The sequence below is a fragment of the Equus quagga genome, chromosome 2 (genome assembly GCF_021613505.1).
Source record: "Equus quagga isolate Etosha38 chromosome 2, UCLA_HA_Equagga_1.0, whole genome shotgun sequence".
Lineage (NCBI taxonomy): Eukaryota > Metazoa > Chordata > Mammalia > Perissodactyla > Equidae > Equus > Equus quagga.
Window position 1 is genome coordinate 14,032,292 of NC_060268.1, and position 12,488 is coordinate 14,044,779.

Sequence of the window (12,488 nt, forward strand, 5' to 3'; positions counted from 1 at the left end):
ATTGTTAAAAGGCTTTTATATTAAAATACTATAGAGTATATGACTGAATCCAGCCAAATAAAGGAGTAGTAAAACAGAAAGAAATCCACAATTAAATGAAAGCCACATGTAGTTTATTCTTTGAACCATCATTATGGAAACATACTATATATGCAGTCTTCCAACATATGAGTTTTATTCTTTCCCGGTGCTGTATAGCAGAAATGTTTCATGATATAGCAGACTTTTCTAGTTAGCTCCTCATCCCAGTAAACTAAATTTAGTTTGGCCTGTTTTTTTACCTGATTAATTTAACTTACTTTACATTTTCTCTTAGTTGCTTCACTAGTTTAATATTAACATCTGCTTCCAATAACGCTGTACATACTTCTTTTAGCATAGCATTTAATACCTGCAAATAAATAAAAGTTTAAAATGCCCAGCATATCATTTCAAGCATATAAAAACAATGGTTGACCATTCATCATATACTATCATAGCTTAATAAAACACTACTACACTATTGGGGGGGCGGGGGAATTTTCCAGTTAGCCTTAGAGAGATAATCTTAATAAATGTCTAGTCATTTTATCAAAATAAGGCATTCTACTTAGTTTTATTCAACCATTAATTGCCACAACTTTATTCCTATATTAAAGTAATAATAGTAAAGACAATATACAAGCCAAAGAAAGTTACTACATGACAGATGTCGCCAATGAAGTTTTCCATGTCATTGAACACCCCGTTGCTGATACACAGCACTTTATACTCACAATATCTGCTTAACTGGACTACCATGGAGGAAAATATAACAAAAGAAAATGACCCAGTCTGACCTAGCAGCCTGACTACTTCCTCTCAGAGCAGATGAACAGAGTTTAAAAGAAACTATCCTCCACTAATAACTATCATCACATATTTGCTGAGTTGCAAGGCATTGTGGTTAAAAGTCATAAGCTACAAAGTCTTACGAAAAGATGAGGCTTTTGCTGCTCATCTAAATAAATGTTTACACACTAGACTGTAAGCTCCAAGAGGGCAGGGATTTTACTCTATTTGGTTTACTGCTATATCCCTGGTGCCACGAAAAATGTCTGCAAAAATGTAGGCCTGCAAATACTTCTTGAATGAATTCTCATCTTCAACTGCTTTCATGTCCTACAGAGGCTTATCAGATTTCTCTAGCCCTCATTAAAGGAGTCTGATAAAAATGGAACTGATCTTTTTCTTTAGAGGGACTTCTCCTTGTTCATTCCCTAGCAGCACAGTAACAAGAACAGAGAAGCTGCCAATTCAAGCAACCGCTGTTATTCTACTTCTCACCAAGCTCTTCTCCCTGGCTTCTTTTTTCTCTACTATAAACACAAACAGCACAGGATTACACAACAGGGAAAACTGTCTGGAAAGCTTTGTTTTATTTGTTCTGAATTCCAAAGACTGCACAATGGTTTAAGTTATGATTTATTATTTAATAATAATTATTAGAAAAAGCCCTGGATGAGGAATCAGAAAAAAAGATTCTAATCCTGGTTCTTCCAATAAACATGTGAAACTGACTCTCTGTTGCTCTTAAATGAGAGGCTGGACTAACTGAGCTCAAAGATGGTCCCAAAATTATTTAATCCATTAGCTTATTAAAGCATTAATATCAAGTACTACATTAAAATTTTTTTTCAAACCTCTAAGTTAGAAAGTACTTTTAATTTATTATTTCATTTGATTCTTTTTTTTTTTTTTTTTGAGGAAGATTAGCCCTGAGCTAACTACTGCCAATCCTCCTCTGTTTGCTGAGGAAGACTGGCCCTGAGCTAACATCCATGCCCATCTTCTTCCACTTTATATGTGGGACACCTACCACAGCATGGTTTGCCAAGCAGTGCCATGTCCACACTCGGGATTGGAACTGGTGAACCCCAGGCCGCTGAGAAGTGGAACATGTCAACTTAACTGCTGCGCCACCGGGCCAGCCCCTCATTTAATTCTTAAAACCATCTCATAAGGTAAATGTTATTTTCTTATTTTATACATTGAAAAATCTAAGTTGACTTGCCCAAATTTCTATCACACACTTACTCAGTGGGACGCTAAACAAGGTCTCCTAAAACCAAATTCAGTACTTTTCCATTGGTACCACAAAATATAAAGTATACTTGTGGACTATAATTATCTTTTTTCAATTGACAAACCATTAAGATACAATGTGTGGGGGAAAAAAATAGGAGAAAGAAACATCTTAAACAATAAAGCCAGGAGAAAGAGTACTTCAGATACCATATAAGGAGTCAGCTTATACAATCTCCAAAAAACTGAAGGAGGATTTCAGAGAAAATGAATCAAAGTAGACAAGATAAAAACACCAGCCTTTTATAAGAATGCTAACAAAAGTCAAGGAGAAAAGGTCAGACACACGCATGCCTAGCCAAGAAGAAAGCAGCAGGATACTGAAGTTTTACGCTTATGTCAAGAGAGAAAGAAAAAGTCTATTTCCAGATCTAAGCCATTTTCAAAATATAAAATTTATGTCATTTTTACATATAAGGTAAGGTTTGGCAGGTTTTTTGTTGCTTTTTTCTAATTCTTTATAGAAAGTTGAAATAAATAGTAAGATAGTAAACTTCTGAGTAAAAGCACTATCTGGTGTATCCAGCTTTAGGTTTTTATCTACAGGCATTCAATCTACATTAAAATAAACATAAACATAGAGATTACTAGTAAGCCATCTGCTCAATGCTAGCGATGATGTGCAATCATACATAGTTCACATATTACATACCTCTTCATTGATAATGGTGGCATTGCTCAATGAGCGTAATGCTGATGTTATTTTTCTTCCAAGGTCTGCTAGTACCATTTTGAAGGCTTTAGGATGTGATTACAGGAAAATCTAGGAAGGAAAAAAAATTAAAAATGTCTGAAAACAATCAATATCAGTTCTCACAATTGAAGACTTCTAAAGAAGAGTATTTAAGTTCAAACTAAGGTACTCTAGTGTTGACATACTGTAACTTCAACTTCTATAGCCTCAACTTGCAGCTTCAATATAGTCAGGTCCAAAAGCTAAAGCTACCACTTGGTTATGATGCCTTATGTTTGAGTACCTAATTGGAATATTCTACATGAATCTGCAAATTTAACATGTCAGATAACATGCTTTCAGGAAACGATGACACAATCTCAAATTAATCTCTTCTTATTTTGGACATACTTGTGAATATGAATAACTGACTGACATATCATGCACATTTGTAAATGAAAAGAGAAAGAAAAAGGTGAAATCTCCACCCAGGAATATTGTCTAACTTGCTATTAAAGGACTTTGTAAACTATTTTGATTCGCATTCTAAGCAAAAAGAAAAAAAAGGTTTTAATTAATAAATCACAACTTTTCACACACATTACATTATCTCATTTTATTCTTCTAACAATCAAGGAAAGAGATATATTATTGATCTTCCTATTTTAAAGCTGTTCTTGTGTCCTCAACTCTAAAACAAGATAACCTCAAAGGTCCTTTCCAGCTCTAAAATGTTATGGTTTTAGAGGGCCGGCACGGTGGCAAAGTGGTTAAGTTCGCACGCTCCACTTTGGCGTCCCATGGGGTTCACCAGTTCAGATCCTGGGCACAGACCTACACACCGCTTATCAAGCCATGCTGTGGCAGCATCCTACATACAAAATAGAGGAAGACTGGCACAGATGTTAGTTCAGGGACAATCTTCCTCAAGCAAAAAGAGGCAGATTGGCAACAGATGTTAGCTTAGGGCCAATCTTCATCACCAAAAAATAATAATAAAATAAAATGTTACGGTTTTGTAAAGTATGTAGATGCACCTACCACATGTAAGTCAGGATGAAAAGACTCATGGATGGTGAGCAAGCAAATGTGACTTGTAGTCCCTCCCCTCAAGTGGGTTATCTACTAGCTGGCAAGATGAGGCATATGAATGAACAGAAAAATAAAGTAAATACTAAGAGAGAATTCCTCTTGCCTGACTGCCTTCTAACTGGGACATCAGCTTTCTCCTGCCTTCAAACTCAAACTGAAACATCAGCTCTTCCTGGGTCTCAAGTATGCCAGCCTTCAGACTGGACCTACAAGATCAGCTTGGCTCTCCTGGGTCTCCAGAATGCCAACACCCTGTGGATCCTGAACTTAGCCTCTGCGATCATGTGAGCCAATTTCTTATAATAAATCTCTTTCTATATGTACACACAATCTATATATGCATACGTGTGTATATATACATATATATATATATATATGTATACACACACACATCTTATTGGGCCTGTTTCTGTGGAGAACCTTGACTAACACCAGCAAATTACTAGTTCAAAGCTGGCAACAAAAGTTTATGATCAACTACCAATGATTATTTCTGTAAAAATTCAAAGGGAGAAAACAACAGGCTCAAGTAGACAGAATAGGTTTCATTGAGAAGGTTGAGGATGAATTTGATCCTAACATACGGCTAGAATTTAGACAGATGGAGAAGAGGACAAAAGGGAATTTGAAGAAGGTGAATGGCATAAGCAGAAATGGAGACACGGAAAAGCCTGGGACACACTTATACCTTATATACATACTATACTTACAGATTACTGAGTATTATTTGCGGGACAGTAAATAAAACATTCTAGTTGGGACACATGGCCATATAGTTAGAAGAAACACAGGTTGTAAAGGGCTCTGAAAACCAGATTAAGAAATATCAACTGTCCAATATAAGCAACATTGGCAAAAAAGTTCATTGTTGAAAACAACTGTTTTGGTAACTCTTCCGAGCTAATCTAGTCTAATTTAGTCACACAACATTATCTACCTACAGAGTATACAGGAGATTAAAAATAAGAGAAACAGGAGGACAAAAGAGCTGGCTCATCCAACATAGGGAAAGTGGAGAGATGAAGGGAGTCAAGAGAAGCTGAAAGGGAAACGCACTCAAGGACTTATCACTGGCAGAGACATATTCCAGGTTAAGCTCCAAATTAAACACTGCACTTCCACTCAGGTAAAATTTGGTAATTAGAACCTAAAAAATTACTACCAACACTGACAGAATTGAAAAAATATGCTTACCGTAAAATTTTTTACAATTACATGGTTACTTAAGCTGAAAGAGCAACTACTTCATAGAAAAGATCCAGAACTTTTCCTTATCCCATACTTATTATACTATTATTGCTTAGGTAAATATTCTTCAGGTAAGAAATAAGATTCAGATGTTTCCATTCCCTCCTTCACCACTGTGTTACCAGGGGTGATCCTAATTATGACACCACAATTAACTTTTTTAGAGATCATGTCATAAACAGATCATCCTCTATTTTAAAAAGCTATACTAGTTAACTCTTAAAAATAAACCTATCTTCCTATGTTTACTGGCTCTCTTAAATTAAAAAAACTTCTGTGAAGTTTTCCAATACATTTTTCCTTATGTAAGCCTTACGGCAGCATATTTTTTAATATATTTGCCTAATTATAAAAACCTGCACTTCAGTAAAGGAAAAATAATATCTAATAATATCTTTTATTTATACAGTGTTTCTTCAACAATTTCCAAGGATGTGTTTCTGAAAACGTTGATGTTAGAATTCTTAAAACCTCAATGACTTCCCATTTCATGCAGAGGCAAAGCACTCAGAATGGACTGTAAAGCACTCCAAACACACACACACTTGATTTTAGTCACGCTCACGTCCTCGCTGTTGCTGCTGCACACTTCCACCTCAGGGCCTCAGTACTAGCTGGCAGGGCATGCTCTTCCCCTGGCTGACAATACAGCTCCCTCCCCCGCCTCCTTCAGATCACTGTCCAGATGCAATTTCTCAATGAGCCCTTCCCTACTCACTTGTTTAAAATTGCAACCTCCCTTCTCTTTATTTTTTCTCATTGTTCTGTTACCAACTAACATACGATTTACTTATATTATATATTTGCTTATATATTGTCTATATTCCCCAATCGAAATATAAGATGCATGAGGGCTGGGATTTTTGCCTCTTTTGCTGTCCCCTGTGAGCTCACTGCTTTAACTATCCTCAGTCTTATGTAGTAAGCCTTTAGTAAAAATCAACTTTATGAATGAATGATATATTTAAGACCATAGGGAAAAAGCAAGACTAGAGAACCAAAGTCATGAAAGGCCTTACAAATATCTCTTAAGTCTTTAAGACTTAAGACTAAAAAAAAATCAATGGAGATAACATGACAAATCAAAAGAAGATCAATGACCTAGGTAATTGATATTGTACAATTAATATGCATTTGCCATTACTTATTATAACTTTCCAGAATTTCCCTAAAAAGAATTTCCAAAAAGATTTTTAAAAATTAACTTCACCTTGTTCTAATATGCACACTGAAATGCAAAATATTTTTTTAATGTTAACAGCTAACACTATATCTCAAATTGGAGTAATTTACAATTCAAGCACATGCACTCAAAATTCTCTTGGCTAACTAAAAAGATTTATAGAAGTAAATCTGTGTATACTTGAATTTCACAGAAGAGAAATCTCTACTTAGATGGGGCTGTTGGAAAGGTAAGGATCACCGTACAGTACTTCATACAGTTTAACATCTATTATCTCATTCCACCCTCACAACAACTTCATGAAATAAGCAGGTTAGCAAATGGAACAGCCATTCCTTACCAAAATAGCAAAAAGACTTCCCACAGTCCCTTGGCTACACAGCCTTAGGTCCTAAGGTATGAACAATGCTTTAAACAATAGGGTTGAATACCCTTAACAGCAAATCCCAGGGACAAATTTTGCTACTATACTACAAGAGAGGAAATCATGTTTTGAAAGCAAAGATGCACATTTCTCGTTATGGAAGAGTAATTGCAATGTTCAGAAAGAAGTGACCAGTACAACTGCAATCAGGACGCACAAGGAGTGACGCTGGCCTGAGTCACACGTTCCTCTAACAGGAGTCTGACTAGGAGTTGGATAGTGCGGTGACGGAAACAGACTCAGGTTTGGGGTGCCCTAAGCAAGACAAGCAAGGGCCCAGTATCACACTTACCTGCTGCAGTGTGAAGTACTGGAAAGAGCATGGGCTTTGGAGTCTCACAGACTTGGATTCCAATCCCAGCTCTGTAACATACTGGCTGTTACTTTGGGCAAGTTACTTAATCTCTCTGAGCCTCACTTTCCTCACCTGCAAAATGGAGATAATACCATTACCAAGGTAGTTACCCTGGAGGACTACTGGCAGGATTAAAGGAGACAATATGCATAAGACTGTCTGCAAGTGTCTAGTGTATTAACTTCCTTCCTTTCTTGAATGATACCAACTGGCTTTCCCTATAAGGTTATCTGAAGTGTGAGCAAACTGGAAATTTTCTGAATAACCCTACTAAAGTGCCTGTCCCACTAGGCAGGAACCACTCCTGGACACTTTAACATTTAGCGCCAATTACATGTACCTGGTTATTATTTAAGAGAAGCTGGAGTGTCCAAACGGCCACTTTTCTTTACATAAACAATTATAAATATTCCTGCCAGAACCCTGCCTGATCTGAGATTATAGAAACAAATCCTAACGATTAGCGATTTCAAATCCTTTTATAATGAAAATCCCTATAAAAAAGTTCTTCCAAGCTCTAGTCAGTGATTAACTTATTGGATCGATATTAGTCTAAAGAACTAAATACACAAATATATTATCAGCAGTAAATATCCTCAGAAAAGTCATTTAAACATTATACATTTTTCTATAAACTAGTCATTAGCCCAAACCAATACTTGCTTTCCTGACTATATTACTAAATATATATATTTAATTCCACACAGCATACGTGTTCATAGTCTAGGACCACAGAAAAGCAAACTTATTTAACAAAGTGGGCTATAGGTATTATTTGGTAAAATTATTATATTTGAATAAGTAATATTATAATGTTAATTATGACTTTTAAATTTAGGAATATTTTTTTCATTATGAATTTACTTAATCTCCAAGGACATAATTCACCTTTTTGTTTTGGGATTATAAAAGGATACAGATCCACTGTAAAAATTCAAACATTACAGAAATATTAAAGGTAGAAAATGTAATTCTCCTAATCCTAGCCGCTCTTGTCGCCTGAGAACCACCAATTAATAATTTGGTATACGTTCCTATAGATTTTATTTCCTATGCATATAATTTAGGCAAGTCTTCACAAGAACTATGGTTTTGGGAGGGAGTGAAAAGAGAAGTAGAAATGAGAGAATTCTTTTGTAAATACGCTTGCTAATGCTAAAAATATGCTTGAATACAAATTGCATATATTGTATAATCCATGTTTTGTCTATAAACAAATCTCAAAAAACAGACATTAGCCACCAGGGAAATGTAAATCAAAGGCACAATCAGATACTACTTCACACACACTAGGAAGGGTATAATCAAAAAGACAGATAATAACAAGGGTTGGTGAGAATGTGGAGAAATCAGGACCCTCACGCACTGCTGGTGGCAATGTAAAATGGTGCAGCCCTTTGGAAAACAGCTTGGCAGTTACTCAAAATGTTAAACATAAAGTTACTGTATGACCCAGCAATTCCACCCCTAGGTACATCCAACAGAAAGGAAGACACACATCCACACAAAAATTTGTACATGAATGGCCACTAGCAGCTTTATTCATACCAGCCAAAAAGTGGAGACAATCCAAATACTCCTCAGCTGATGAGTGGATACATAAAATGTGGTGTATCCATACAATGGAACATTATTTGGTAACAAAAAGAAACGAAGTGCTGATACATGCTGCAACTTGGATGAAGCTTGAAAACATTATGCTAAATGAAATAAACTGGTGATGAAAGACCACATATCATATGATTCCATTTATATGAAATGTCCAGAAGGGGCAAATCTATAGAGGCAGAAAGTGGATTAATAGTTGCTTAAGGCTTCAGAGTTGGGGGAAAACGAGGAGTGACTGTTAGCGGGTACAGGGTTTCTTCAAGGAGTGAGGAAAATGTTCTAAAATTCATTGTAGTGATGGTTGCACAACTCTGTAAATACACTGAAAACCACTGAATTGTACACTAGGTGAATTGTATGGTATGTGAATTTTGTCTCAGTAAAACTGTTAGAAAATAACATTTGTCATCTCCGGATGCTGAATAACTAGTAATGTTTATTTTCTTATTTATATCTTTTTGTAACTTCCAAATTCTTGGTAATGACTAAGAGTATTATTTTTATTTTTAAGCCAAAGGGAAAATTAATTATTTTTCAAAGTTCTCCTTGTGAGAATTAGAGTGATATTATCCTAGGAGTTGAGCAGGGTCAACCCTTGCATTCATCTATTCATTCATCAAACACCTCCTATGTGCTCCAAGGAACTGTCCCAGCACGAGAAAAGTTCTACTCCAAATCAATTACTTACATTAATTTAACACAGACAAGACTCCTCTATTAAGTTCAGATGATAAATCATGCATCATATCATCACGGACTTCTCTGCCTTAATTTTTCACCAAAGGTTATATTTAACTATGTTAAAAAGTATCAGGAAATTCTCTCTTCATTAAAATAATTAGTTTCGAATTTTAAAACTCACTTTTGTATTAAAAATAAAACGACTGCAACACTTCATAGTTTAATAGCAGAAAAGGATATCAAAAATTCAATTAGCAAGAAGGGGTAGTAATGCAAAAACACTAGGAATCATGTCATTAAAGATACTTTTTGGCTGTCAGGTCAATCACAGAAAGAATCTTTATGTAAACTCTTACAAAGAGGAAAATTAAAACAAAGTCAAAAGAATTCCTTGGAAATGGTTTTCCTTGAAGTTGAAAAGAACATAGATGGAAAATAGGGAGGAGGGGGGATAAAATGCACATGCTCAAGCAATGGGTTATTTCAATGACATTTAGATAACACCTGGGGCTGGCCCCGTGGCTGAGTGGTTCAGTTGGAGAGCTCTGCTGCAGGCGGCCCAGTGTTTCGTTGGTTCGAATCCTGGGCACGGACATGGCACTGCTCATCGAACCACGCTGAGGCAGAGTCCCACATGCCACAACTAGAAGGACCCACAACGAAGAATTTACAACTATGTACCGGGGGGCTTTGGGGAGAAAAAGGAAAAAAAAATAAAATTCAAAAAAAAAATTTAAAAAGCAGGGCCAGCCCGGTTGCACAGTGGTTAAGTTCACATGTTTCACTTCAGCGGCCTGTGGTTTGCTGGTTCAGATCCGGGGTATGGACATGGCACTGCTTGGCACACCATGCTGTGGTAGGCATCCCACATATAAAGTACAGGAAGATGGGCACAGATGTTAGCTCAGGGCCACTCTTCCTCGGCAAAAAGAGGAGAATTGGCAGCAGTTAGCTCAGGGCTAATCTTCCTCAAAAAAAAAAAAAAAACAATGGGGTTTGCTGGTTAGATAACGCCTATCAGCTAAAAATTAAATAATCAGAATCTCCAGGGATGGTAACACCAAAAAGTTTTCAGGGAAGTGGCCTCATCGAAATTCTTGATTAGGAGAGCAAAACAAGGCATCTATATTTTGAAAAACTTCACTGGTTATACTGATGAGCAGCCAGGGTTAACAATCACTGCATGAAGCAATACTCCTCAAAGGAAACAACAGAATGAAAACTCTGTTTTATAATTCAAAAATTAGACACTATGTAGCAAATACATTGGAGATGGAGATTTCTTTCATTGGAAGGAAAAATTTGAGAGCAAAGAGACTACACACTAATCAGACTCCGAAAGTCTAGTCAAGAAATGTAGGCTTGAACTAGGGAAGCAGAAGTCAAAATGAAGAGAAGGGGCTTGAGTCAAGGGCTAACCCACAAAGCAGGATCTATAAGACCTGATGACCAAATGGCTGGTGAGAAGGAAGCAGAAACAGAAGGCAAAAATGACTCCAAGATCTCTGATTTGAATAACCAGATAGCTAGTGATGACATTAACCAATGAATGGAAGGCAAAAAGAGAAGCTGGTTTGAAAGTTAAAGAGTTAATTGAGAAAAGGTTCAAGGGGCTTTAAAGGTTATTTGTGATATTCTACTACTTAAGTTGGATATTGAGTATACAGGTGTTCATTTTATCATCCTCTTTTAAATTGAACATACAAAAATCACAAAATTCAACTACGGGTCAAACAAGGGGTTAAAACTCGAAAACACACTGGGAATTACTGCTTTTATATACTTTTGTACATATGATATACGTACTAATGAAAAAAGGGAGAAAAAAGGAAGGAGGAGATAGTGAATGTGGTTTTGGACCTATTGAATCTAGAGAAACTAAAGAACTCTACCACTCATGGGACAGAGGCTAAAGAAAAAGATTTGTAAATGTTTGGCATACGAGAATAATGCCATGGAAGCCATGGATGTAGGTAAGAACTCTCAAGGAGAGCCTGTGGGAGACCACTTGGATTATAGTGATAGCAAAGGGTCAACTAGAAAGAGTCAACTAAGACTGAGAATAATCAATGGGATAGAAGTTTTTACTAATTCCCTTTCCTCTCCAAAGGCATACAGAAGATCAATTTTTTTTTTTAAATCTACCATTTATGGTTATCTTCCTATATTCCAGTGGTAGGTCCAGAATTTCCAGATGGATGACGTTAGAAGAGTAATCTATTTGAAGGAAGGCATGAAGATGCTTTTGCATAGTACTTTAGATTAAGTTAGAAAATACTAATTGACCACATCAAAAAATCAAGGGAAAAAGGTTTGAAACAAATCTTTCCCCTCCCCCTTGGCACCACCACTGCTATATGCTAGACACGATGCCAAACATGTTACCTAATCTTTCATCCTCATAATAAGCTTATCAGGTAGATGAGGAAACTGAGGCTAGACTGAACAGCAACTTGCTCAGGGTCACAAATCTCCTAAAGAGTACACTAACTCTCATCTGTGTTCCCATAACTCTCATGGCTCTTTATATCTTACTAGAGTTTCTCATTACTTATTTTGATACAATATATATTTATGTGCCTCTCACAGTACTGTTAGCTCCTCAATGACAGGGTTTGTGTCATTCATTTCTGTATCCCTATAACTAAGAATGAGAAAATATTTTGGATTAAGTATATGAAAGAACTAGATAAGAATAACATCAAGAAAGCCAATAGGGGAAAGAGTTTCAAGTAATGGTTGGTCAGTAATGTCAAATGCTAGAGAGACGGGCACCAATATATCTTAAGTCATCACTGGCCCTGAACTGATATCCCTTATTCATTTACTGAATGCCTACTATATGCAGGACAATGTGTTAAGCACCACGGATACGGAAAAATTAACTCTGGTACACGTCAAAAGGTTTTCTGGGAAGCAGTCACATCTAAATTCTTGATCCAGAGAGCACAACAAAAGTCAGGCCTGCAATTGCCTACATCTAATTTGGCTCGGGTAAATCTGAAGACAACTTAAAAGGGTCACAGCGCATCTTTTAGTAAAACTTCTGATGGCGGGCACGAGATGAAAAAGGGCCAGGGCATCTCGGTCTCGGTGACCACGGCCGACGGCCAGGGAAGCC

General features: G+C 36.6%; 1 protein-coding gene across 3 annotated transcripts in view; it reads right to left on the reverse strand.

Moving 5' to 3' along the window:
• SRP54 (signal recognition particle 54) overlaps positions 1-12,488 on the reverse strand; it is a 41,572-nt gene that overhangs the window by 28,159 nt on the left and 925 nt on the right. For 2 of the 3 annotated variants that reach the window (XM_046652905.1, XM_046652903.1), the window contains exons 2-3: positions 2,756-2,866; positions 300-391 (exon numbers count right to left, since the gene is read on the reverse strand). In XM_046652905.1, the coding sequence (XP_046508861.1) occupies positions 300-391; positions 2,756-2,833 (170 nt within the window). In that variant the 5' untranslated portion in view covers positions 2,834-2,866. Of the gene's footprint in view, positions 1-299; positions 392-2,755; positions 2,867-7,015; positions 7,151-12,488 lie in introns of all 3 variants that reach the window. The other variant, XM_046652904.1, reaches the window with a different exon arrangement.